At 44.9% G+C, this 25,090-nt stretch overlaps 2 protein-coding genes across 3 annotated transcripts in view; one reads left to right on the forward strand and one right to left on the reverse strand.

Moving 5' to 3' along the window:
• Positions 1-2,282: 2,282 nt before the first annotated feature.
• MSTO1 (misato mitochondrial distribution and morphology regulator 1) lies at positions 2,283-15,660 on the forward strand. The gene is made up of 14 exons (XM_089483090.1): positions 2,283-2,411; positions 2,609-2,744; positions 3,072-3,141; positions 4,406-4,481; positions 6,459-6,507; positions 7,318-7,447; positions 7,575-7,692; positions 8,785-8,916; positions 9,683-9,835; positions 10,353-10,484; positions 10,604-10,788; positions 12,390-12,494; positions 12,573-12,688; positions 15,187-15,660. Exons 1-14 carry the CDS (start codon positions 2,331-2,333, stop codon positions 15,417-15,419), a joined length of 1,716 nt encoding a protein of 571 aa, XP_089339216.1. The 5' UTR covers positions 2,283-2,330; the 3' UTR covers positions 15,420-15,660.
• GON4L (gon-4 like) overlaps positions 13,133-25,090 on the reverse strand; it is a 60,645-nt gene continuing 48,687 nt past the window's right edge. For both annotated transcript variants that reach the window (XM_089483089.1, XM_089483088.1), the window contains 9 exons: positions 24,715-24,912; positions 23,707-23,850; positions 22,797-22,940; positions 22,275-22,394; positions 20,353-20,466; positions 19,026-19,215; positions 17,646-18,390; positions 17,023-17,125; positions 13,133-16,044 (listed from right to left, as the gene is read on the reverse strand). In XM_089483089.1, the coding sequence (XP_089339215.1) occupies positions 15,886-16,044; positions 17,023-17,125; positions 17,646-18,390; positions 19,026-19,215; positions 20,353-20,466; positions 22,275-22,394; positions 22,797-22,940; positions 23,707-23,850; positions 24,715-24,912 (1,917 nt within the window). In that variant the 3' untranslated portion in view covers positions 13,133-15,885. The remainder of the gene's footprint in view (positions 16,045-17,022; positions 17,126-17,645; positions 18,391-19,025; positions 19,216-20,352; positions 20,467-22,274; positions 22,395-22,796; positions 22,941-23,706; positions 23,851-24,714; positions 24,913-25,090) is intronic.

The following is a 25,090-nucleotide window of genomic DNA, read 5'->3' on the forward strand; positions in this document are numbered from 1 at the left end:
GTGCCTCCCTCAGAGCTTCCATCCAGGTCCCTTCTTTCCAGCAAGAGAGGCCCAAGCCTTGTGGTTCCTGCTGGCTCCGTCAGGCCTGGGCGAGCACCTCCAACACTGCCACTCGACCAGGCCTGATGCCGGGGGAGCAGGAACCACAAGGCTTGGGTCTCCCTTGGCTGGAAGGAAAGCCTGGAAGGAAGCTCCAAGGGCAGTGTTCCCAAGTACTCATTCTGGGGGGTGCTCTGGGGCCCTCGGAGCTTCCTTCCAGCCAGGTCCCTTCCTTCAACGCCAAAAAGGTAAATGCAACTTTGGGCTGCATGAACAGGAGTAGTGTCCAGACTGTTAAAACACTTTTGATGTTGCGCAATGCGTGAGGCAACACGTCAACGTTTGGCACCAGATTTCCCACCTTCGTGACTGTAGTCAGCAGCTTGTGAGCTGGAGAAACACCCCTCTCTCTTTCCTAATGAGTAAAGAGACATGGCAAACTTCTCTCAGATGAGGCTTTTATTCTTAGAAGAGGTTGCACTGTGTACAATAAACATTGTATGGATCTGTGTCTCACATCCATGTTTTGGTACCATAATGGGACCGCAATGTGCCAAATATATGATTGCTGTGATTCATTCTATACAGCTGATTGTCCCCAATGTCAGGGTGGTTTCGGTGTCATCCTTTGGGAAAATCATGAAATTGGGAGGATCCCTTTTTGATGTCATAGAATTTGACTTTTACTCAGGATCCTTTTTGAATCTATTACACTTCTCCTACAACTGTATAAATATGTGACGTCGAAGGCTTTCACAGCTGGCACCTATAGTTTTCTGAGAGTTTTTCGCATCTTCAGTTAAACCAAATGCTTTATAACCAGAGGCTTTACTATCACTCTGAACTGCATCTGAAGATGCGTGCTAAAACAAAAACCAATTAAGTCTTACAGTGTTTCCACAGTGCAGAAGCAAAGCGTTTTCTGCCAAATCCTGGGATTTGCAGTTTGGTGAGATATTCAGAGATGTCATGCCTCGTCTAACTACGAATCCCAGGATTATGTAGGATCAAGTCATGGTGTCACACTGTCTTGTTTCTGCAGTGTGGATACATACACCCTTCAAGGTGCTCCACATTCCTCTTTCTGTCCTCCTCTCTCTCTGCTTTTTGTGCTGCGACTTCTTTGTAACCGTTTGTCCTTTGGAAACTTAACCTCTGCAATGGTTGTGTTGGTTTGGTGTCTCATTGGGGTCAGGATGTGAGTGGCATTGCGGGGGCCGAAGAGCCACTTTCCTCATGATCCTTCGTGAGGATGATGGTGGTGGCGGTGGCTGTGTGCCTGATGGGATGTTAAAGCCAAAAACAGTGGGAAGCCGAAGCCTTGCCCTCAGCTCTTGGCCTCTCATGGCGGCCTGGCGTTTGGCTGCTGAGGTGAAGAGCTTCTTCCTGACGTTTCTCCAGGCGCTGCTGTGGCTGGCATCCTGAGAGAGGAACGTCTCTCTTAGAATGTGGCCTCAGAGCCTGAAAAACCCTCCGACTTCGCATTGATTGAACCAGGGGTCCCCAAACTGTGCCCTTTGGGGGGATTTTGGACTTCAGCTCCCAGAATCCCAGGCTGTTGGCCAACATGGCTGAGGCTTCTGGGAGTTGAAGTCCAAAAGCTGTTAAAGGGCACAGTTTGGGGACCACTAAACTGAGGCCGTTGTGCTTTGGCCACATCATGAGAAGGCAGGACTCGCTTGGAAAGACAGTGGCGCTGGGGAACGAAGAGGGGAAGGGGAATGCCGCTCTTATAGCGCTGCCGTTCCATTTTGACTGCGCTCTGGCTGCCTCCTGCTGCATTCTGGGATTTGCAGTTGAGGGAGGGGCGCTTAGACGCCTCAGCCAGAGAGCTCTTAGGCCTCACTGGACTACAAACCCCAGAATGCAACGGAGGAAGAACTATAAGGGGAGCCCCAGCGGCCGCCTTGACTGTGCAAAGAGCACCGTCGTCGACGCTCCTTAAATGGCGTCGCCTCTGCCGAACGGGAGAATCTCCGCCCCTCCCTCTGGGCCTCTCTTCCTTCAGCCAATCAGGAGGAAAGACTCCGCCCCTGCCCCGCCCCTTTCTCAGGGAAGAAGGAGATAGGCTGCAGGAGGAGGTAAGCGCGCCAGCGCCGCCCCCAGCCTGGCTCGGGATTGGCCGGCCGCCTGAGCCAATGGGAGCAAGGCTTGGTGGGGGCTTTGCTGCGCTTTTTCCGCCGACGTCATAGTCGAGCGACGTAGTCCGCGCCTGCGCAGAGCCTCTTTCCGGTTTCCAACTGCCGGCGCCGCTGCTGCTGCTGTCCCGGCCTCTCTCTCTTTTCGGGGGGATGTCGGGGGCACGCGAAGTGGTGACGCTGCAGCTGGGGCCCTACGCCGGGTGTGTGGGCGCCCACTGGTGGGGCCTGCAGGTGAAGGGCGGGGCAGTGACGTCACGGGGGCAGGGGTCACCCAAGGGGCAGGGGTCACCCCCTTTGACCTGAGGCCCCTCGCCCGCCGTCGTTCCCCTTTGGCTTTCCCGCTTTCAGAGCATCTACTTTACTCAACATGATGTCTATGGCCAGCATACATGAAACCTGTTCCGTATGTCCTTCTCCTTCTTTCTCAGGAAGGTTTGTTGGGCTTGGATCCGGCAGCAGCGAAACCAGATGAAACCGTCCACCAGAATGTGCTCTTCCGACCCGGAAGAACTTCCCAGGGGCACGAAACACACACACCCCGCCTCATCCTCATGGACCTCAAAGGTGGGTCCTAAAGCACGCTTTGGGGAAGCAGGGGCAAGGCTTGCTTTCTTAGGCACCCTGTGCTTTGCTGTCCTTGGTCACTGTCCTCGAATCGCCCTCGACTCGCGGCGAGCTCAGGATGAGGCGCCTCCAAGATCCCCCTCCGCCTGGCGCTGGCAGCCGCTCATCAGATTGCTTCCCCTTCATGTATTTGTTACTCAGACACAGGATAAACTGAAGGGGATAGCTGGATCTTTGTGGTCTTTGGGGTGCCCTGCCACCTCTGCTTCTCCTTCTCCACTTGCAGGCAGTTGGTCGAAATAATGGGTGTGTTTTGCTTCTCTGCAGGGAGCCTGGGCAATCTCAAGCAGGAGGGAGACTTGTACCAGGATACAAAAGCCAACACTCCTGTGGCCTGGTGAGTATTCCCTCCATCCTCATGAAATGTAAGCAGCCAGTTGGTTTACACACGGCATGAGAAGACTTCTGCAAGGTTCACAAGATGAAAACAGCGACCAGCACAGCTCTGAGTTTGTGTTTCATGCCCACCAGGATGCAGTCTTTAGAGCATAGATGAGACGTCTTGTCTGAACAAGCAAGTAATGGGATGGATGTCCTGCATGGCAGAATGGGGTTGGACTGGATGGCCCTTGCGCTCTCTTCCAACTCTACAATTCTATGATTCTATGGTTATTTCATAATATATTTGTTCTTCTATCTCTGCCTTTACATCCCCATTGCACATCCTTCTACTTTTCATCAGCCCTCTTAATACAGTCCTCATAGAATCATAGAGCTGGAAGAGACCGCAAGAGCCATCCAGTCCAACCCCATTCTGCCATGCAGGAAATCCAGATCAAAGCATCCCCGACAGATGGCCATCCAGCCTCTGCTTAAAGACCTCCAAGGAGGGAGACTCCACTACACTCTGGGGGAGTGTGTTCCACTGTTGAACAGCCCTTACTCTCAGGACGTTCCTCCTAATGTTGAGGTGGAATCTCTTTTCCTGTAGCTTGCATCCATTGCTCCAGGTCCTGTTCTCTGGAGCAGCAGAAAACAAGCTTGCTCCCTCCTAAATATGACAACCCTTCAAATATCTTAACCTTCTTTTCTCCAGGCTAAACATGCCCAGCTCCCTAAGTCTCTCCTCATAGGGCATGGTTTCCAGACCTTTCACCATTTTAGTTGCCCTCCTTTGGACACATGGCTCCAGTTTCTCAATGTCCTTTTTGAATTGTGGTGCCCAGAACTGGACACAATATTATTCCAGGTGGGGCCTGACCAGAGCAGAATAGAGCAGAATCCTCATCTGAGGAGAAAACACAATTTCTACAAGAAAAAAAGAATTATTTGTATTAAAATGAACAGGAATTATTATTTTTTTCATTTTTTCCTGTTTCTCATTTTTAAAAATTGGACAAAGATTTAAAAATAACTCCAAGGCATAATTCACAAGAAAAAGAGGTGGGGAGCAAAGGAAAACAAAGGATTCTTCAGGTTATTTTCTGAATCACTTTAATTCTAGGTGCATGCTTTTGGACATTTATGATGTGGGATGCTAGGCTCATTGAATTTAAAGGCAGTGGGAGACAGTAATGTTGTATACACAGCGTAACAGTACTTGGAATTTTTTTTACTAGTTTTCTGTCCAGAACGATGTGGTAAAATGCTTAATTTTTCAGGAAGGGGAACCTGACAACACACCAAGAAGACCCATACCCTGTTAACCCCTTCCTGAAGGGCCTTGGCAGGTCAGAGGTAAGACCCTAGTACTCTTCTGATTTTTCCCTAATCTTAAGCAAGTGTTTATAAGTCCAGAGTGTTTGCTTTTGAGGGTGGATCCTGTGTTTTCCTTATGTGCATTGCAGAGTGACATTTTTGGTAGTGTCAGAGGTGCTCTTCATCTAGACCAGTGGTTCCCAACCTTCCTGATGCCGCGACCCTTTAATACAGTTCCTCATGTTGTGGTGACCCAAACCCATGAAATTATTTTCATTGCTACTTCATAACTGTAATTAAATAGGTGTTTTCCAATGGTCTTAGGCAACCCCCATGAAAGGGTCATCTGACCCCCAAAGGGGTCCCGACCCACAGGTTGGGAACCACTGATCTAGACTGTTAAGTGCAGAGTTGTTTTGTACTTCACAGCCTGGTCAGTGGTAGAAGGCTGTTAGATCTAGGTTTCCCATAGACATCTGAGTCAGCAATTATGTTTTAATTGGACCAAGGCTAAACGATCACAGAGGTTGAGGTGGGCAACATTAATTCCAGTTTTAGCTTTTCGTTGTTGACCATGCGGGAGGGTTCACATCAGTCAAATCCATGCTACTAAAAAAGCCAAAAAAGATCAACAGCTGGGAATATGTTTAAAGAGAGATTGGCAGAGCTTGGAAAAGTTACCTTGCTAAGACGTCTAAGACTTCCCTAGACTGCTGTCTTGGGGGTTCTGAGAAAAGATCTTTCTTCGAAGTTCCACGTAGCAGTATTCCTTGGCAAGATGTTGTGTGCAGTCAGATAATACAAAGCAAAATCATTGTTTGAAGTTCCTACTGAATTTCTGCTAAGTGTTGAAAGTGACCAGTTTTGTCCAGAAATAATATGAAAATACCTTGCACCACAAAAAGTCAAGTACATGTTTCAACATGTTTAAGTGATTTCCCCCCCCCCCCCCCAAATAATATGCACATGTGGAATAAAACAGCCATGTCAGGTAAGCCTGGCATACGTAAACAAAAAATTTTTTGAATCCTCTCAAGACCACTTGAAGAATTCATCCAAAATGTCTCCATGGATTGCTTTTACAGATCTGTGGTTTGTTTGTGTGTTTTTGTAATGTGTTGGAAATATCTTTTCTTTCTGTTTTGCTATTCATACATGCTTAGTAAGAGCTTCTGGAGGCAGCCGCTGTTTTGCTTGCCTGTTATAGGACTTAAGACTGGAGTGTGGCTTTGGTGCAGGTTCTGGCCTCTTAGTATGCATGCATCATTTAAACAGCATACCTCCAAAGTGACCCGAAGCAGCTTTATTTTGGCCTGTCTATTCAGGCCCATAGACTGATTTGCTTGATAGGTTGCCAAGGAAGTGGGATAGACTTGATTGGAAAGGCAGCTTCCCGAAGGCCTTAGTGTTCAAGTGAAAAGGGTAGGCAGCCCTTTGTTGATGAAGCTCTTGCTTTTAAAACTGGCAAAATTACCTTTGCGTATTCCTTGCCTTAGAACACTCTATGTAATTCATAGTGTTGCCATAAGTCAACAGGTGACTTTGAAGGTACATACACACAGGGACTTGTATTTGGATTCCATAACTCTTACTGTTTAGCAACAGGTCTTTTTTATTATTCTTATCACAACTTGATGTGTTTGAGGCTATTTACATGTATAAATTTTGACTTTAGAGGGGGGACACCATAAGGTTGCAACCCTGTACAACTTACCTGGAAGTAAATGTCATTGAACTAAATAAATAGACATGAATGGGATTGCACTGTAAGTATTTTTGGCTGCTTTAGTGAGTGTTGTGTTGCATAATACATGTACAGAGTGTCAGTTCCATTTATGTGACTAGGGCTGGCATTCTGTTAATGATAAGCATAGGGATAAGGTTCCCTTACCCTTGTATATGTCTTTTTTTGGGCATGGCCAAGAATTTAGTCATTGTTTAGCTATCTGCCTTCTTACAGTTAAAGTCTCAGGTCTGACTCTCTCTCTCTCTCTCCCTCTCTTTCTGTTGTTTCAGGATAACAGATCTTCCAGCTGTGGCTTTTCTCCTAGGAGCCTTCCTGGTGGTAAAGATGTGTGTGCTCTGCGTGCATGGCTCTTTTGTAGGGGGAGAATATGTTTGTGAAAGGCATTTTAAGAATGCCTTCAAGCCGTTCACAGGTTATATCAAATTATAATTAACTAACCAATTTAATTAATACCGTGCCCTTCATAGAGCCCAGGGTGGCTAACAATGTACAGCCCAACTCAAATTTACTATGAAGAATCATTCTAAGAGTAGAGACAAAAAATATTCAGATGAAACTGAAAGAGCCAGGGTTGAAAATACCACTATTATCTAAGCCTGCGTACCTAACATGAGCAGTACTTTTGCCACCATTTGACTTTCCTTTATGGTTCTGCTACTTTAGCATGGATTGCCTTACACAGCGCATTTCCTCTGAACCCCTCAGACACTATATTCCTCCTAACGCATATGTTTATTTCTGGTGCCTAAATGATTTGGTGGGAGGGGGGATTACATCTTCACTGGTAGCAAGTTCCATAGCCTTGATGCCACCACTGAGAAGACTTTGGCACAAATGATGGATTAACTAACCAAGCATAATTTACGATGGAGTTGTGTAGAAGACAGGAACAACATTTCATTGTGTCTGCCATTACAAAGATGTGATAGTAAAAGGAAGAAACAATAACCCCTTTCTTTCTACAGAGGATTAGAGCAGAGGACACACTGAACCTGAGCAGAGAGGTAGTGTCCTATTAATGGAACCTCTGCTGGAAATTAGGGAGTGTTCACTTGACAATGGAGAAAAGCAAAGGGAAATTAATTAATGAAACTGCCCACTCGGCTCATGGCTGTATTTTGTTTCCAGATGGTGAACAGCGAAATGAGGCTTCACCAACGCATGATTTGGAGACCACAGTGCATGTTTGGTCAGATTTCCTCCGGACATATCTGCACCCTCATAGCCTGTTAACTATTCATCAGTACAATCATGAAGGGTAAAGATAATTTCTTCATGAACAGTGCGGGGGGGGGGGGGGGGAGGAAATGTGGACTCCAGAGCCTATTGGAATATTGCCTCTCCTGTATCAGAAGGAATTTCCAGAATTACATTGCCCCTTGTAGGGATACGAGTCGACTTGAGGCTTTTGGACAAGGAGAAAAGCTATTGCAAGATACTTCATACACTGAGGAGCTTGAAGACAGACTACACTTCTATGTGGAAGAATGTGACTACCTGCAGGTGAGCATTGCTGAAAAATTATATAGAGGGTGTTAGTCATTCTGTGAGTTCTGGGAGACTGAGAAACAGGAATATAGCAGATCCTGATATTTGATCATAGAGGCTGCCTGATTGTATACTGCTACATATGTGTACACGTTCTTGTGTTTGAACTGTTGGGTTGCCTCTTGTCTAGAGCATGGGTGGCTGACCACTTCAGCCTCTTGTAGGGAAGCATATCCTATTGAGGAAGCAGCTCATCCTGCTTTTTCCATGACTTGACCAGGGAAAGTGCTGTAGGCTGAAGAAATCTGTGCCAAAAGAGAAGATGTGTTTGAAGCCACCTTGAAACACTGAAGTGTGCTGGCCATGTTGGAACAGATTATCTTTGTTAACCTCCTTTCCACCAGTCTGCCAAGCCCTCCTTAAGCCCTTTTGGAAAAAGGAGTCTTTAGAGCATTCTTCACTTTCTCTCTCATTGAGAACAAAATCAGGAGCCCAGCTCAGTGTTACGGCGTAACTTTCCATCATGCTGCATTCAGCTGAGTCAGAAACACTGGCCATACAGTCTGGGAGTTCTGTTCTAAAAAGCAATGACAGGTAGGCCTCTGTTACATGTACCAACCACATGAAGTTAGGATACATGTAACCAGGCTTTCTCTGTGAAACTCTCGACCAAGGAAATTAGGCAAACCCCATCTCTTACATTTGTTTTTATACTGCTTTTAGGAGTCTTTAATGCATTTTTAAAATGTTTTTTATCTTTTTTGCTTTCATTGGTTTTTATTTGTTCATCACCTCAGGAGCTCTTGAGGCGATACAAAAATACTTTAAATAAAATAAATAAATTTCCAAGATCTGGGCTGGGTCACCTCCAGATGTCTGGAATATGCCACACTGTGCATCTTTTCTGAGCCAGCTAGAAGGAGAGGTGCTACATGGGCTTGTGGGAAACTCTCTCCCTTTCGCAAAAGGAGAGTTGTGTTTAGCTGGATGGCAAACACACACCAGCAGGAGCTTGTAGGTGTCACCCTGCATTGGCAAGTGCTCGGTGGAACTAATTGTCCATACTCTGCCACAGCAGACTGCAATCTTCATCTGCTTTTCACACAGGGATTCCAGGTTCTGTGTGACCTGCACAGTGGGTTTTCGGGGGTCGGGGCAAAGGTTACCGAGCTGCTTCAGGATGAGTACGCTGGGAAGGGAGTTCTGACATGGGGGCTGACTCCAGTGCTGAAATCTGCTGTAAGTATGAAACAGCTTCCTATGGATTTTTTCTGTCCCATCCCCAGTTGAGGATGAATATGATGACCTCAGTGAGAGACACTGTAATGCAGAGGACAAAGAAGATTAGGTGAAACCTGGATTCAGATCACCTCTTGTTCTAAGCCTTGTCCCAGGGTGGTTGTGAGGAATACCAGCTTGGGAGAAGACCATGTTTTCCAGCCTGAGCTTTTTGGACAATGCACAAGATACAAATGTAAGAAGCAACAGGAGGAACAAAAAAAAGTATAGATATGCTTGAACACACTGAGGTTGAACATTCAGGTTGTCCAGTTTGTCAGTGTTCACTCCAGTATGTTTTAAAGTGTTACACCTTAAGGTTGCTTTTTGTACAGATGTTCTGTTTTAGCAGGCCATTCTAACTAAGCCCAGGGAGCAATTTTAGTTATGCCACTTGTCACATTCTTTGGCTGCCAGACATTTCATGCCACTTCTAGAATGTCCCATCTCCAGCTTTCTTATGCAGCTAAATCAGGGATTGGTAGTATGTGGACCACCAGATCTTGTTAGACTGCAAATCCTAGTGTCTGCCACTATTGGGTATGCTGTCTAGGATGATGGGGATTGCAGTTTTAATTACATGTGGAGGACCACACATTGCCCATCCCTGAGCTACAGCCTCATTTTGCTATACTTTAGATCAACTGTGTTACAAACTAGGAAACTATGGAGTGTATCCATTTGTAGATAGTGACAATGCCTCATGATAGTTCTTCTCCTCTTACAGATTCCACAGAAGAATTTCTATAGGCTCATGAACACAGTTCTGGGGATTGTCAGTCTTTCCAACCACAGTTCACTCTTCTGCCCCTTGTCGCTGAACAGGAGCCTGGGCCTCAGGCCAGAGCCTCCTGTGATGCTGCCATACCTGCACTATGATGTGAGTGTCATGCTGGTGGATGCCTTGGGCTACAGGTGGAATGCGATGTGCTGTATGCACTGCTATGAGGTGGTGTTTTAGGAACTAAAAAGAAGAACCATATAACATTTGTTGTTGATGGCAAAGGAGGTACATCATGTGAAGAAACAAGAGGATTAATTAGCAAGCTGTTTGTACACTATGATGTATTTCGTTTAAATTACACATCATGTTGTTATATTGAATATGTATTTTTAAAAGGAACAAAAGAGAAGCTTGGGCTCTGGGACGGAGTTTGTTTGTCCCATATTAACTGGACGAGTTCTTCATAACTTCCTATCGTGACTTCTTAATATTTGCATTCAAAATTAATAATCCAAATCACTCAGTATGAAAATTTCAAGCACCAGATGTATGTGTCTGTGACAGATAGTGTGCCCAGCTCTCTAGAATGTTATCTGCTCAGAAGCAAAAAATCTCACCATAGACAACAGACTTCTCCTTGAGACAAATGTGTCTTGGCTTTATAACTTCACAGGCATCTCTGGACTATCACACAAGTGCCATCTTGGCCACAGCACTAGACACACTCACTGTTCCCTATCGACTCCAAGGCTCGCCGATCTCCATGGCTTATCTTGCTGAAGCCCTGAATATTTCGGGGAGAAAGGTACTGTGTCACTTTGATTGCCTCTCATTTCTCTTGGCAGCCTTCACTGTTTCGGGAGCTTAGTAAGATTGGAATGTGCAGAAGGTTCCCTTTATTCCTGCCCTTCTTCCCTTTGCCAGGTAGCAGCTGCAGTGACTGCCATACCATTTCCTGTGATGCAGGAACAATCTCTTCCTGATGCTCTGTGCAGCCAGCAGCCCACCATGTCCTGGATTCCACTGTCTTCAAATGGAGAGCAAGGAGATAGCCACTGTTTTGCACAGTCGGTTGTGCTGAGAGGAATCAGCAAGGAATACCAAGTTAGGTAAGAGTTTTGGGCAACATGTGGGCACATGTGACGGAGCGTGCTGCTCATCCAACTTGCTTGGGAAACTACTATGCAACTGACTTCACATTTGGTATCCACTCAGAATGAAGAGATTCCCTCAATGCTGCTCCTGCTTCCTTGGGCTTGTTTATACCAATCAAAAATGCCATACTCACCCTGAAGCTGGTACTGACAGTCCTGATGATGTATGGCTGTTTCAAGGGAGAATCTTGTGGATTTTTTGCCCTTAACCCAACTGTGATGTGAACTAAGCAAAGTCAGGGAAAATCCTGGTGTTTGCCACAAACCTCAGAGTGACTGAGGGTCTTTTGGCATGTGGACAGCTGGATCAAGTCTGATATGGCCCAATCCAATTGTCCACATGCCAAGAAACATGCTGTTCCCCCTTCCCCAAGCTGAGCAGCACAGGGGTTTGGCCTGTTTTTGGAGCTGCCATTTCCTTGTGGGCAGGAGCTCTGTGTAAAGCATGCACAGCACGCTGTGACTTGTGCTGAGGTTAGAAATAGCCACCCAGACATATGATCTGCAAGGAGTCCAGGTAGCCATTTCTGATCTCAGCAGAAGCAGCGGTGTGCCAGGCAGACTTTACATGGAGCTCCTACCTGCAAGGAAATGGCACAGTGGTGGCTCCGAAAACAGGCCATCCCTTTTCTCAGCTCTTGGTTTGTGGGCAACTGAACTGAGCTGAATCAGACACACCCCTTTACAGCAATGTGATTTTCACAGAAATCTGGCAAAAATTAATTTGGACAGTTCCAAAGTTCGGAGTTAAGTCTCATGCAAGTTGTTATCTACATTCTTTTAAGGTGTGGTGTCTCAAATCTGTCCTTTTGCTGGAATGTATTCTCAGTGTTGGGTGGTCCCATAACAAAGTTTTCTCTACCCCAATTTTTAAAACTTTGCACATAGAAACCAAGGCATGTAAGGGAATAGGGCTGACAGTTAATCCTTTTGAAGGAAATTTTCTCACATAGACTACTCATTGATATGAAACATGGTAAACAAGCTGACCCAGTTAGTAGGGAAAAGGCAGTTGTCTCAAAACTCATGTTTCCCACAAAGGCCTACCTGATTATTTTATTGGAGACTGTCTTCCACTGCCAAAAGAGAAAGGGTCCTTTCTGCACTTTTGTTGCAACTACAAAGCACTCCCATCCACCCAAAATCCCTATTTCTTCTGCTTCTACCAAAACTGTCAGGTTCACCTGAGCTTTTGATGTCTAATATTGTACCACTGGAATGTTCAACTTTTGTGATTTGTCTGAAATGCTGTTTTTGAGATTTTTAAGTTTGTTCTTAAGAAATGTGGATGTCACTTTAAAATAGAAAGGGGACACTAATATTTAGTTCATTTGGCAAGAATGCAAAATGTTAGGAGTGCTCAACACCACAAGTCAAGATAATGGGAAGGGCAAGTAGTTCAGTTTTTTTCTATTACTGAACATTATTTCAGAGGAACTTTATTCCTCATCTAGCAGTTACCAGCATGTCTTTGGAGATCATGCATGGAGAATTTTTACCTTGAACCCCCCCACTCCCCCCGTGACCTGAATTTAACTCTCTTGTTTCTCTTGCAGCAATCCTCCATCAGGCACTGAACCCAAATCTGTCCTCCACATGTGTGAAACAGGACAGGAGGTACTGGCACGCTACTTGTACATGGTGTCTCCCAGAACCTTCAGGTTGGTGAAACCTACAGCAGAATTGTGGGATAAAAGCTAATAGACAGCAGGGTAATGGCACTTGTCTTTCTTTAACAGCACTTCACATTTACTGCAAAGTCCTTGCAAGCTGTTGGCTCCATATCCCCAGTACTTCTCCCCTCTCTTGAACAAGCAAGGATTCCTCTTGGAGAAGCCATCGCACACCTCAGCAGGTAAAGAGCCTGGATCTGAAGTACCATAATAGGGGAAACAGGAGGTCAATAATCTTGCCAGTGCTGGAATCACATAATAGTATCGTATTTTGGTGGAGCCAAAGCATGGACTTCATTAGCCAACGTAATCAGTTTGTGACTAAGATGAACTTTAAAATCAGTATTTTCTGGCACAAACAATTCCCCATGAGCTTTCAGATCTGATGGAGCTGTTCAGGATAACAAAACTATTGTAGAACACCATTTGAAAATGTTTGCACATTTTGTGACTTAAATTTCAGTGCAAAAAGGCAGAGGAGGTGGCTAGAGAAGGCCCCCTGCATCATACACATTTGTATATTTCAGTACAGGAGTGTTTCTTTAAAATATAGAAGGTCCCAGTCCCACTTCCTAACAGCTTCAGTTAAAAAGATAGCAGGGAACAGATTTGAGGGAGGCTTCATAGTAGTAGGCTCGATGGTCCAATTTTATGCATTTATGTATATGGAGGAGAGTTGGCAAATCACTTACTCAACTACAGACATACCTCCCTTAACAAACCCTCTGACAAAGCAGCAGCTTAGTCTTTCACCCACCCACTCCTTTATCTTTATTCTCTATCTAGCTGGACATTTTTAGGAGCATTAATTTTGGAGGATGATAAAGGAGGGCTTTCAGAGCCAGATTTCAGCAGCTTTTCTTCAGTAATCAATGCAATAAAGTTTGAGTTCAGAAAGAATGGGATTAGGACTGGTAGCCAAACTTTGTTTACTTTTGGGGTTTCTTCTTTTCTGTTGAAGTTGTCCAGGTGTTTGTGGATTTCAGTGGCTTCTCTGTGCATTCTGACCTGATCGGTGTTGGCATGGTCCAGAATTTCAGTGTTTTCATATAGCATTTTATACCCAGGGTTCAACAACAAAACAGAAAGAAAAGGGAAGATCAACCTGCCTCACCAGGTGCCCCCCAGCATATTAAAAACAAACAAACCATAGACCTGCATGTTTGGCCACCAAAACAGAGTTTAGTAAAGAGAATGCTGGTGAAAGAAAAAGCAATCCATTTTGGAAGAAGCTTTCAAGCGGCCTTGAAAAGAGTGGCCAACTCCACAGGGAAATAAAAAAATCCAGCCAGAAGAAAGCAAGCAAGAAGACAAACAAATGGATTCTAGAACAGATCTAGCCCAAATTATCCTGGCAGCCAGGATGACTGAATTGAGGCTGTTGTATTTTGGCCACAACAAGAGGAAAATGAATCATTAAAAAGGTTTCTACCGCTTGAAAAGCGGTAGAAACAGGAAGACCAGATGGTTAGATTCAGTCAGGCCTGGGCCTGCAAGCCCTTAGCAGAGAGGTTAAGGACAAGGTAGTCTTGGTGATGTCTCAACAAAAGTCGACTCGGGGGCAGTTAACAACAATGATTATTAGCTAAGGAGCCCTGTTTTAGTGTGTTGTCAATTTCTTCCTAGATTCTGTCATAGACATTCTCAATTTCTTCATCTGTGGTTGGTGCATATAGTTGGAATATGGTGATGTTTATTGGTTATGTCTTTCCTCACTATTAATGCTACTCTCTTGTTTCTCCTTTTTTCATTTCCTGAGTATAATTATCTGATTCAGAATGTGCCATTCGTGTGCATTTTAGCTCACTCATCTTGGGGTTTTCTTGGTGCAAGGTTATCACAAGGAGGTTCACCTTTGCTTCCCCCTGTGCAGTGCTATCATGAGTTAGCTATGGCGTCACTGCTGTAGTGTCTGATCCTCCACCAGGGTCATCCACAATTACTGATGCTGCCCAGTAGTTGTTTTCCATTCAACTTCCCTCTCAATATGACAAGGAAAAAGGGTGAATCAAAATTCGAAGGAAAAAAGACACTGAGAGAACTACTCAGTAGCAGAACACCTGAAAAGAAGCTGTTCTACTGGTGGATGGGGAAAAATTGAGGGGACAATAGCTTGGCAGGTTAGGTTATGGGCAATAAGCGAGAGGATGTGTGGTGTTACCCTGAAACTACTCAGGTCTAGAACATTCTAAACTGAATTGCTGCACAGGTGCAAACCCATTTGTCTGAGGCACTGAGACCACGAAGAACTATGTTTCATCAACAGTTATGAGTTTTTCCAAAAAAATTATCAGTAGATTGCTTGAAATCAACTTACACATATCCACTCGATTTTGCATCCACACCTTTTGACACACTTGACTGACAACTCCTGTGTAGCCAATTGCTTGTGAATTATAAACTTAGTGTGTGCCGGGGATACCTTTAGTGTCTCAGTTGTTGTTTTAGATGACGTTTGCCAATCTACCAAAATCAGGTCATAAAGATACTCAACAATTTCAGAAGCTGACACTGTTGAATGTCTCCCAGACCTTGCTGCACCTGGCAAGATTTCAAATCTAGGGCAGGAGAGGAAAACTTGTAAGCCAAAACATCTGGAGGGTAAAGCGATCCCTTATTCCCAATATATGACACACGCTACTGTAACTGCAACTTGTCACTTTCTTGTTCTCTCCTACAGGAGTTGAAAGCATTCCAGTCTTCACTGCCCTCCAGTCGTCAGCCATCCTGCTTAGAACTCTCGGGAAGTTATATGAAGAGCTACATCAAGTGGATGTCCGGCGCTGGGCAAGCTTTTTTTCTGCAGGAGTAGAAATGGATGACTTCCAGGAGGCCTTGGATGAGCTGAGGACACTGTCCCAGTGTTATAAACAGAGTGGTTTAACAGAAGATTCAGAGGATGATACAGACTGATTGCCTTCTTTTGTGCCTTGCACAGGACAAGTTCCACTGGCATTTCAAAATGAACTCTCTAAACATCCATCTCCTGAACTGCTAAACTGAAGCTTTGCAGTATGCTCAATCTTTAACTCTGAATTAATGCTCAACCATTCTGTGCACAAAGGTAAGAAGGCAGCTCTGCACACCTTCCACAATGGAATGGTTTTTATTCCTTAAAATAGAAGTGCACAATAAATATTCATCCTGAATTTCACTGAAGACAATTTTTCATTTCCCTACAGTTAAAATATTTACATCAGCTGTTATCTGAGTGAATGCACCCTGCATAACTCCCATCCCTTTTCATCTTTTTAAGGGGTAAGGAGAGGAATGTCACTCAAGGTTGCTTCGGTAAGATTTAAGGAGGCAGATATAAGAGGGTCTCATAATCCAAAAATCTCTCACTCCTTACTTAACCTCAGATTATCATTGTTTGTGCCTAAAAGCATGGTTCCTCCTGCTCCTCTTCAGAAAGGACTGGCTCTTTATCTGACAGATGATCAGTGTTGCTGGTGCTCATTCCATCTTCCTCGTCCTCTGAGCTGATGTCGCAGGCCGTGTGGAACAGCGTCATTAACTCCCTGAACCGGTGAGCAACCTGAAAGAATAGCAGGATCGGTTACAGATCCAAACACACTAATGGAGATTTCTTGGACAGAAACTCTCCAACTCTGGCTACTGGTATGTTTTGGTTTTTAGGATTGCAACATAGAACAAGGAGATAATTAATCCACTCCCTCAACTTGAATTTTGTCTTTTATTCTAAATCCACAAAATAATATTAAAGGAAGAAGTTTCACTTCTGCATTTTTCTGTACAGGATGATTCCTGTATCTTCAGGGGAATACACTCCAACAGTTACCACACTGTGGGACTGTGGCTAAAAGTGAATGCTATATTTCCAGAAGTTCATCATAGAGCCATGCCAGAGGGCCTCCAGATGCCTAGACAGATGTGCCCCCCCAGATGTGGGTACCATGGGGTTACTGTATCCTGTGGATACAAGGATCATACTGTATAGTCTAATGTAGGACAACATGCCACCAGTAGTAAACCGGAAGAAGACACAGAAATACAGTCCGCCTTTGGCTTACGCAGGGGATCTGTCCCCCCCCCCCCCCCCGCATAAACCAAATACTGTACATGCTCAAGCCCCATTCAAGTGAATGGGGCTCAGGGATGCGCTGCCTCTTGCGCCCCACATGCTGAAAGCCATGTATAGCACGCCCGTATATCACACGGGCGCACTGTAATTCAACATTGTTAACCAAAAGGGCAATAAGTGTGGTTAATGTGAAGTACACACAGTTTGATTTTTAAAGAAGTCTCTTCTAAATTAATTTCACTTTACCAGTCAATCTAGATTTTTAAGAAATCAGGCCAGCTTCATTGGCTTTTAAAAACTTAGTAAGTGCAAATTTGCACTGGTGTAAAATGGAGGTACATAACTACCAATGTTAAAGATTTATGGTGTATTTTAAGGTGACTCCTGTGCTGCTGAACAAATACCAAGAGGCAAGGTTGCATGGCGAGGAAAGGATTCCATCCCTCTACTTGATTTCCAACAAAAACTTGCCTCCTCTGCTGTTTTATTGTGCAGTTGCTGCGAGATGGCATTGAATGTGTCAGGTGTGGCTCCTTGCTCTTGGCAGGTGGTCAGAATGACCCGGTCAGCCTCTCTGTAAGGAAAAGAACCTGACTGTGAAAGAGGCAAGCAGAGGCCTCCTGCCTTCATAATTCCACACGCTGCTTCAGCAAATGGAATCTTTTGTTTCTAAAACTCCCACCTCCAGCTACAGTTTGATATAACCAAATATTGAATGTATTTTCACAATGGACCAGATACCAAGATGCCTCGTTCCCTTAACAGCCCCTACCCCACTACCTACCTTTCTTCCTCCATCACCCTTAGCATTCCATTTTCAGTCATATGTGAACATTTTCTGCTGCAGGAGAGTATGGTTTTATTTTTATTTGTTTATTTTTCTTTTCCTCTAAATGAAAAGCACTTTATATATGCTTAAAAGTTACTGTCAGCAATGAAAAGCACTTTATATATGCTTAAAAGTTACTGTCAGCAAAGACATGCAGGTCAGACATGGTAAAGGAATTCTACTAAACAACTCCTAAAAAAGCTGAAATCCATGGAGTTTACCTACATTCTCTCGTATAAGCTTTGGAAGAAGGCAGGGTACTTACCTGGTCCACAGGACAACTTTTTCCCCCGTGGAGCTGACTTTGATGTTCTTGGCACACACTGTGGCTTCAACTGCTCTCTGCTGCAGATCATCTCCTCGCAACAAGATGGAGCATTCCCTGCCTCCTGCTGCAGGCAGAAGCTCCTGTAAACAGCCCTGGGTAGTTTTCCCTTTTTTACCAGCAGCCAGGACACATGGACTACAGCCTGCAGATACTTCTGCTTCAGTCTGCAAGCCCTCAATTGTTCCCATTGCTTTCAGCCCAGAGTCTTTGGAGTATGAACCCCTTATCTCCTTCCCACTGGATCTGATCTCCACAGAGGCAGGCCATCTATCCGTCTCTGTGTTCTGGAGTTGGGATTGAGTGGGAATGACAGGTTCCTCTGGGATGCTGGATTCAGAGGCAAGGGATTCTGTCCATTTTTTATCTAATGGCACAGGCTCCAACATTTCTTTGCAAAGGCCCGAAGACAGTTCTTCACTACTCAGACCAACTGTGATTTCATTTCCCCCTCCTGTGGAGGAAGAGCCATTTTTGGGTCGAGGTGGTTTCAGCAGTAAGCCTCTCTGTGTCTGTGGGACGGGAGACATAGCAACATTAGGAGGATACTGTTTGCCCACATCACCAGCCTTCTTTGGAGTGGGAGAACCTGGTAAAGAGCATGGTTCAGCAGTCCGGCTGCATGACAGGGTACCTCCTGAAGAGATTTCTTTGCAAGAGGGTGGCTTTCCTTCCACACGAGAACCTGGGAAGGGAGAGAAAGAGAGCAGGGTGAGGCCAATTCACACATCCTTCTTACTGTTCATTGATACTGAGGTGATGCTGAGAGGTATGAAACACAGGTTTTATTGCATCTCTGGCCACAGGTTGCCTTACCAACATTTCTTGCTTGAGTTGCCCACAGCTCTTAATATGCCTGGGAGTGGGATTGAAAGGTGACATTGAGCTGCTCAGTAGCCCATGGCTGACAGCAGTGCCATGTTGGCCAAGCCTTCCTTCTAGCAACAAACCCATCTGGTGGGCTCTAAATGCGATGAAGGTTTGGCAACCACCAGTCTGCCTAATATTTAATATATCTCCAAGATTTTTAAAGTTTTCTGTACACCTGGAATTTGCCAGCATGGAAAGTTTCTGGAAAAGCTTTCAAACCAAGGACTGAGAGCCTGAAGCAAGTGCTGCTGCTGATGGCTGGACAGGACTGGGATTGGTATGGCTGACGCCTACAGTGAAAGGCAGCAGTACCTCTCTTGACAATTTGCTGCTCCTCTACTGAAGGAGGAACTGAAATCCAAGCTTGTCTAGGAATCCTGAGTACACAAAAGCTGACAGTTTTTCTCAACAGGCATGTCTTTCCCTCCCAGCCCTTCGCACCCAACACACCTGCTCCTGAAAAATCTGCTTTCCTGACTGTTGACCGCATCCTGTTCTGGGGGAGGTCCCCTTCTTCTCTCTGTTCTGGTCCCTCTTCTGCAGGGTCCTTTCCTTCATGGCAGGGACTTGCGTCCTGTTGAGCAACGCTTTCTGCAAGCTCCTGGTGGTCTTTATTCCTGAAGAACTTGCCATCTGCTGCCTGCAGACCAAGTGGGGTTCAAAAAGAGCTTGCAAGAGCTTCAGTTCCCAACCCTCACAAACAATGTTTCCTGCTCCCAAAATCCCAATGAAGATCATTCAAGTCAGAGATGGGAATTGTGACTTGTCCCATTGGGAAGGCTATTCCTGAACGCACACAACTCCTCATTGGGGGGGGGGGGGGGTGTCCAAAACAAAACGAAATACAAAAAACAGAACTGTGCTTTCAGAATACACAAGGTGGTATACAGTACTTCTCAGCTAACAAACCATTTCCCCAGCATTTTAACTTATGACCACCTTTTCTGAACCCGATGTTATGTTCTGGTCACTTCTGTTTTTTGGGAGGGGAACAAGAAATGTAGCTCATAAGGCTGTAGGGTGAGTTGAAAACAGGGAAGTGACAACTCTCAGACTGTTGCCAAGATGAAAGACATACTGGCATCCTATATGGCACTGTAACATTAACAGTTTCGTGTATGGACCTATGCTACAGTTGGCCACTCAGCACCCTCCAAACTTAACACTGAGTTGCTATAGCCCTCCCATCCTGTGTGGTGGAGAGCAGGGGAAGGATGATGTCTCCACAGCCATGCGCAGAATTATTGCATCAACCTTTGAGATCCCATAGGGTTCCCTAGAGGCAGCAGATGATATAATCCTTTTGAGTCTAGCTTCAGAGATATAGCCAGATTTATTAGAGTACTTATACCCTGCCCTTCAGCCCTAAAGGCTATCAGATGCTTCTCTAATCTAACCATGCTCTCTACCAGCCACAGAATAGCTGGAGATGGGGTTGCAGTGTCTCAACGGCAAGTCTCTGGCCTTTTGTAGAGAGAGATGAAGAGAATGCCAACTTCTGCAACAACTAAGAAAATAAATATGCAGGCGTCAGGTGAACTTACGCCTACATACGGCATTAGCTACCAGTCTAAAAGAATTTTGTTTCTAACCCACTAAAAAGCAAGCGAGACTTACTCTAATAATTGTCATTCTTTAAAGTTCTGGGGATGGTGGAGGCTGCTGTCCAACATGTTTGGAGGCTGGGAAAAACTGTTAAAGCTTATCACCTCCTTAAGCCTCTTCTCATGAAAGATGCATCCATTTGTACTCATCTGTACAGTTTCTAAGTACCAACCTTGCTGATGCAATGGCTGCAGGTTCTTCGCTTGCTCCGCTTCATCCTGAGGTCACTGCTCCCTTCATGGCAAGAGCAGAAGCACTCCTTAATCCCGTCTGGCCACTCAGATTCCTGAAAGCACCCAGAGAAGGTGAACTCTGCAGCAAACTAGGCAACAAAATGGGCTCCATCCACTACACACCACAGAAAGACAGCCCACTTGCAGGCAGAAATGCAAATAGCCCTTTGAGACAGGGCATTTTGACTGCGCTTAGAACCAAAGCCCCAAATTTGGAAACAGAGCTCAGTCATCTGTCAACTATTTACTTATTTAATGGATACACTGATTTTTTAAAAATTATTTAATTATTTGTTTATTGCCAAAACAAGTGCTGAAAATGCAGGTTTTTAAAAATGCAGGTTAAAAATACAATCTTGATCAAAATAGAACATGACAATAAATAAGTTAAAAACACAAGGAAGTTTAAAACTTTGGAGGCCTGAATTGATTTCTTCTGGTTCTCTTCTATGTCAGATCACTGCAGGGTACCTTTCCACAACTACTTTAGCTATTTGATACATTTATGGCCTTGTTCAGATTATTACTCCAAGCTTCCTAAACCAGACTTCATTGACCGACTTTTCTTCTGTCGTATGTGTGTTGCAATAAGTCATAGTTATTTTACATCTCTTTTACTTATTACGGTAAGTCCAATGTGCCTTGTATAACTAAATAACAGCAAAACTGGAGATTTCTGACTTTATATCAGTTAAAAACCAGGAAAATAAGTTAGAATCATATGTGTTAACTTACAATAAGTCAGAATTTTTTTTCCAGTTTGACATTAACAGGGAGTTAATGACACAAGGAGTAAGGAAGGCTTGCCTGGAGCAGACACAGCTCATTCCAAGCTTCATAAACCAATTGAGGCCAATATCATCAATGCACACAGCATTATGGTGGTTCTTTGAAGATCCTGAATCTCAGAGAATAGGACCTGGAGCTACTGATTCAAACTATAGGAAAAGAGATTCCTCATTAGGAAGAACTTCCTGACACCAAGAGTTGTTCAACAGTGGAATCTGCTGCCTCAGAGTCTGGTAGTCTCTCCTTTGGGGTTTTTAACCAGATGATGGATGCCAGGCCTCTGGAGATATGCTTTCATATCTATGGGCCTGAACAGACTGGCGAAAATAAAGCTGCTTCAGGTCACTATGAAGGTATACTGTTTAAATGCTGCATGTGTCCTAAGAGGCTGGAAGCCATGCTCCAGTCCTATGGATTGGAGTGCAGCTGTGGCACAGCTTCTGGCCTCTTAAGATGTGCGTTTTCTTTAAATAGCATACCTCCAAAGTGACCTGAAGCAACTTTATTTTGGCCTGTCTGTTTGGGCCCTATATTTGGCTGGCATCCTGTTTGTAAATACAGTGGCATGAGTTGAAGTTGTGCCATCACAGCTAACCTTATTGGCCATTGCAGAGGGTGGAATTCACTACTGACTACACAATCACCAAAATCCCCCCCCCCAAAAAAAATCCCACCTTTTTTTCAGCTGCATTCCCCCAAACCCAGCCATTTCCTGGTTGGTAGGAAAGAAGGGGAACAGCAGACAAGCATCTTGTTTTTTCCTGTAGCTGGTCACAGAACAATGGCAACATCTGCAGGGATCTCTGGATCTCCAGAGGGCCCTGCGGATGGCTGTCACTGGATACTTGTCTGCTGCTCCCCCCATTCCCCACCACCATGAAATGGCCAGTTTGTGCAAGGGAAGGTGAGCTGCAGCTGAGAAAAGGTGGGTTAGGAGGATGGATGGGAGACTATTGTAGCTACCCCTTGTTAAATTAAATTAAAAAGTTAAGATTCTCAGAATCCTGAATCTATAAGCACAATACTACTTTTGGAATCTCAGTAACAGGCCTCCCTAGCATTCTCCTCTCACCTTGTCAGTGTTCTGGATCCCAAGTTCCTTCCTCCTCTTATTTTTTGAGGTGGTGTGGATTTTGGGGGGTTCTTCCTCCTCTTCTACCTCTGGCAAGGAGACTTCTTCAAATCCATCAAACTAGGAGAAGGAGTTGTGTTAAGCAGTGAAGCTGCCCTGTGGACTGAGGAAGCCCTGCAGCTTAAAAGTGTCCATTTCACTGTCAGAGTTTCTTTCTCTCTATCGCTACACACTCATGGCCCTCCAGATGCTGCTGGACCCCAACTCCCATCAACCCTAGCCAACATAGGCCAACGATCAGTGATTGACAATAATAATAATAATAATAATAATAATAATAATAATAATATTTTTATCCTGACCCTCTGCCCATTGCAATCAGGGCAGTTTACAGCATTAAAATATACAATCCATATCCCCCAATCCCACCCCTTTTATAAAATATCACTCCACATCATACAGGGAGTCAAATTTCCCACTTCCCCAAAGCCACACAAAAGTGCCCCCAGGATAGATCTCCACCTCATAATCTTTTTCCTCCATCCAGTGAATTTCCTCGAAATCTCCCAAGCGGCTGGACGAAGGGCGCAAGTGATCGAAGAAGACTGAGAACTCATCCTGCAGGTGATCATGCCCTTTCAGCAACTGCCACATCTGGGTTTTCAGCTGACCAAGGACCGCCATGATTCACAAGAAAGACAAAGAGAAAGAAGGCACACAAGAAACAGAAAGAGAAAGAGACAGACAAGAAGAAAGGAGAGAAAGAGAAGGAGGAAACGAAGAAGGGAAGTGAGCATTCCTCGGCTCATTCACCAAATAGATTTTTAGGTTGTAATTCTCTCAGCCATGATGAATTTAGCATTTTGGTTCCTTTTCTTGCTGATTTTTTTAGTCCTTTTGTAAACTTTGGGGTTTCCTGGTGTCTATTTTTCTGTCTCTTGTGGACAGTGCCATTGTGGCTGTGTAAGGTTCCACATTCAGAGAATGATGAAGTCACTATCCGTAGCAGAAAAAAGCCTGCTAGCATGGTTTTTAGTAAGGAGTGGTGAGGGGGGGGGTTGTAATTCAACATAATTACACACCCCACCATTCCTTACTAGAAGCCATGCTAGTAGAAAGTGATGGCAATTGTAGTTCAACTTTTGGAAGGCAGCAGCTGGATCCTCACTCCTGGTTTATTGAATGGCTATATCGACATGCCACTGAATGCCAATTGTGGGGCAAGAAGCCATGGGGAAGAGTGCTTGTTCATTCATACCCAGTTATGGCTTCCTACAGGTAACTAGTCGGATGCTTTAAGATTCCAAATATGATCCACCATTGATGCCACAACTCTTCTGCTTTTATCCTTCCATGGTGTTCCAAATCTGTAGCCTGAAGGGGCACAATCTCAATTTGCTATATGAAGAAACCTTCAGGATGGGCTTCTTACCTCCATTATTTCCTGGGGCAGACATTCAGCACAGCTCTGGAGCACTTTAATGATCTTCTGGTGGTGAGAAGGGTTTTCAGCAAAGCAGATCTCCAGCTGCCGGAGAAACTTCCGGCTCTTCTCAAAGGCCTGCTGTTCCTCAAACTGCCCAGGAAAGAGAACATGAAAAAATATTACTGCTTACATACACTCTCACTGGTACTGACCAATTGCTACCAAGTGCAGGGAGAGAGGGATGCCTGGTGAAGTGCAACTGCTTTCTCTGGGCAGCAGGTGGCAGCGGAAGAGAAGCAACCCCTGCAGAAGCTTGGAGTACCAATTAGGTTAAACCTCATCAGGTACTCATCTGCCCATAACAACAGATTCTTCACATCCCATCTAACACAGATCACTATGTCAATAGTATGTCCTGCAGCCTGAATGACATCAGATAATACTTTGGACAGAACACAGCCATCATGGACAATTAGGAAGTCCTGACAAAGTGCAGTCAGCATGCACACTGACGTTCTACAGCACAACAAGGCAGGAGACTAACATCACCACTGAGATGAACTCCATTAGCTCAGGAAGAAAAACTATGGAGCAGCAGGATGAGCACTACACCAATAGAATTCCTATTCTGTTCCAGCCACCCACAGTCAAAACCACAACCTCAAACCCAATAGATTGGGAAACAGGCACCTGGTGAAGGAGATGGAATGCTGACAGACCACTACACCTTCTTACCCACCCACCCTCCAGGTCTCACCTGTTGCAGTTGAGAAAACTCAGGCAGACAGAACTCAGAGAGATTACTATTCCCCTAGTTTCATCCAGCTAGGTATCTAATAGTTCCACGTGTAAAACTTTTACACTGTCTGCCCATGAGAGAGGATCTTGGCCTGTAACTTTGCACTGTAGTTTGGATGCAACTTGTCAATTCAGGGTAATAACCCTGAGTTAGTCACTCTTTGAATATTTGCAAAAATTAGCTCCATCTGCCCCCCCCCCCTTCACCCTACACACCAGGCCACACTCCAGGGCTTGGTCAGGCAAGAGGAAGGCTGCAAAGTCCGTGAGAAGCTGAGGCCACTCCTGCAACACATTACGCAGCTCAGCATAGAGGTCAACAGCTGTCTGCTTCTGGACGTTACTCTCAAACTCATAGATGATGCGGAGAAACTCTTCATACTTCCCTGGCACATTCCGCAATGCTTCACGTACCTGCAGAAATGGCAACATACTCTTGTCAGTGGGGCCAATCTGGGTGTTTTGGACTTCAGCTCCTAGACTGTCAGCCATCATGCTAAATGTTAAAGGGTTCTGGGAGTTCCAGTCCAAAAAATGTGGACAGGCAAAAGCCTTCAATTATAGATACAGCTTGGCCTTGTAGAGAAAGTCC

Source organism: Sceloporus occidentalis, unplaced genomic scaffold, assembly GCF_023333645.1.
Source record: "Sceloporus occidentalis isolate IW3139 unplaced genomic scaffold, rSceOcc1.0.p SCAF_20, whole genome shotgun sequence".
Taxonomy (NCBI): domain Eukaryota; kingdom Metazoa; phylum Chordata; class Lepidosauria; order Squamata; family Phrynosomatidae; genus Sceloporus; species Sceloporus occidentalis.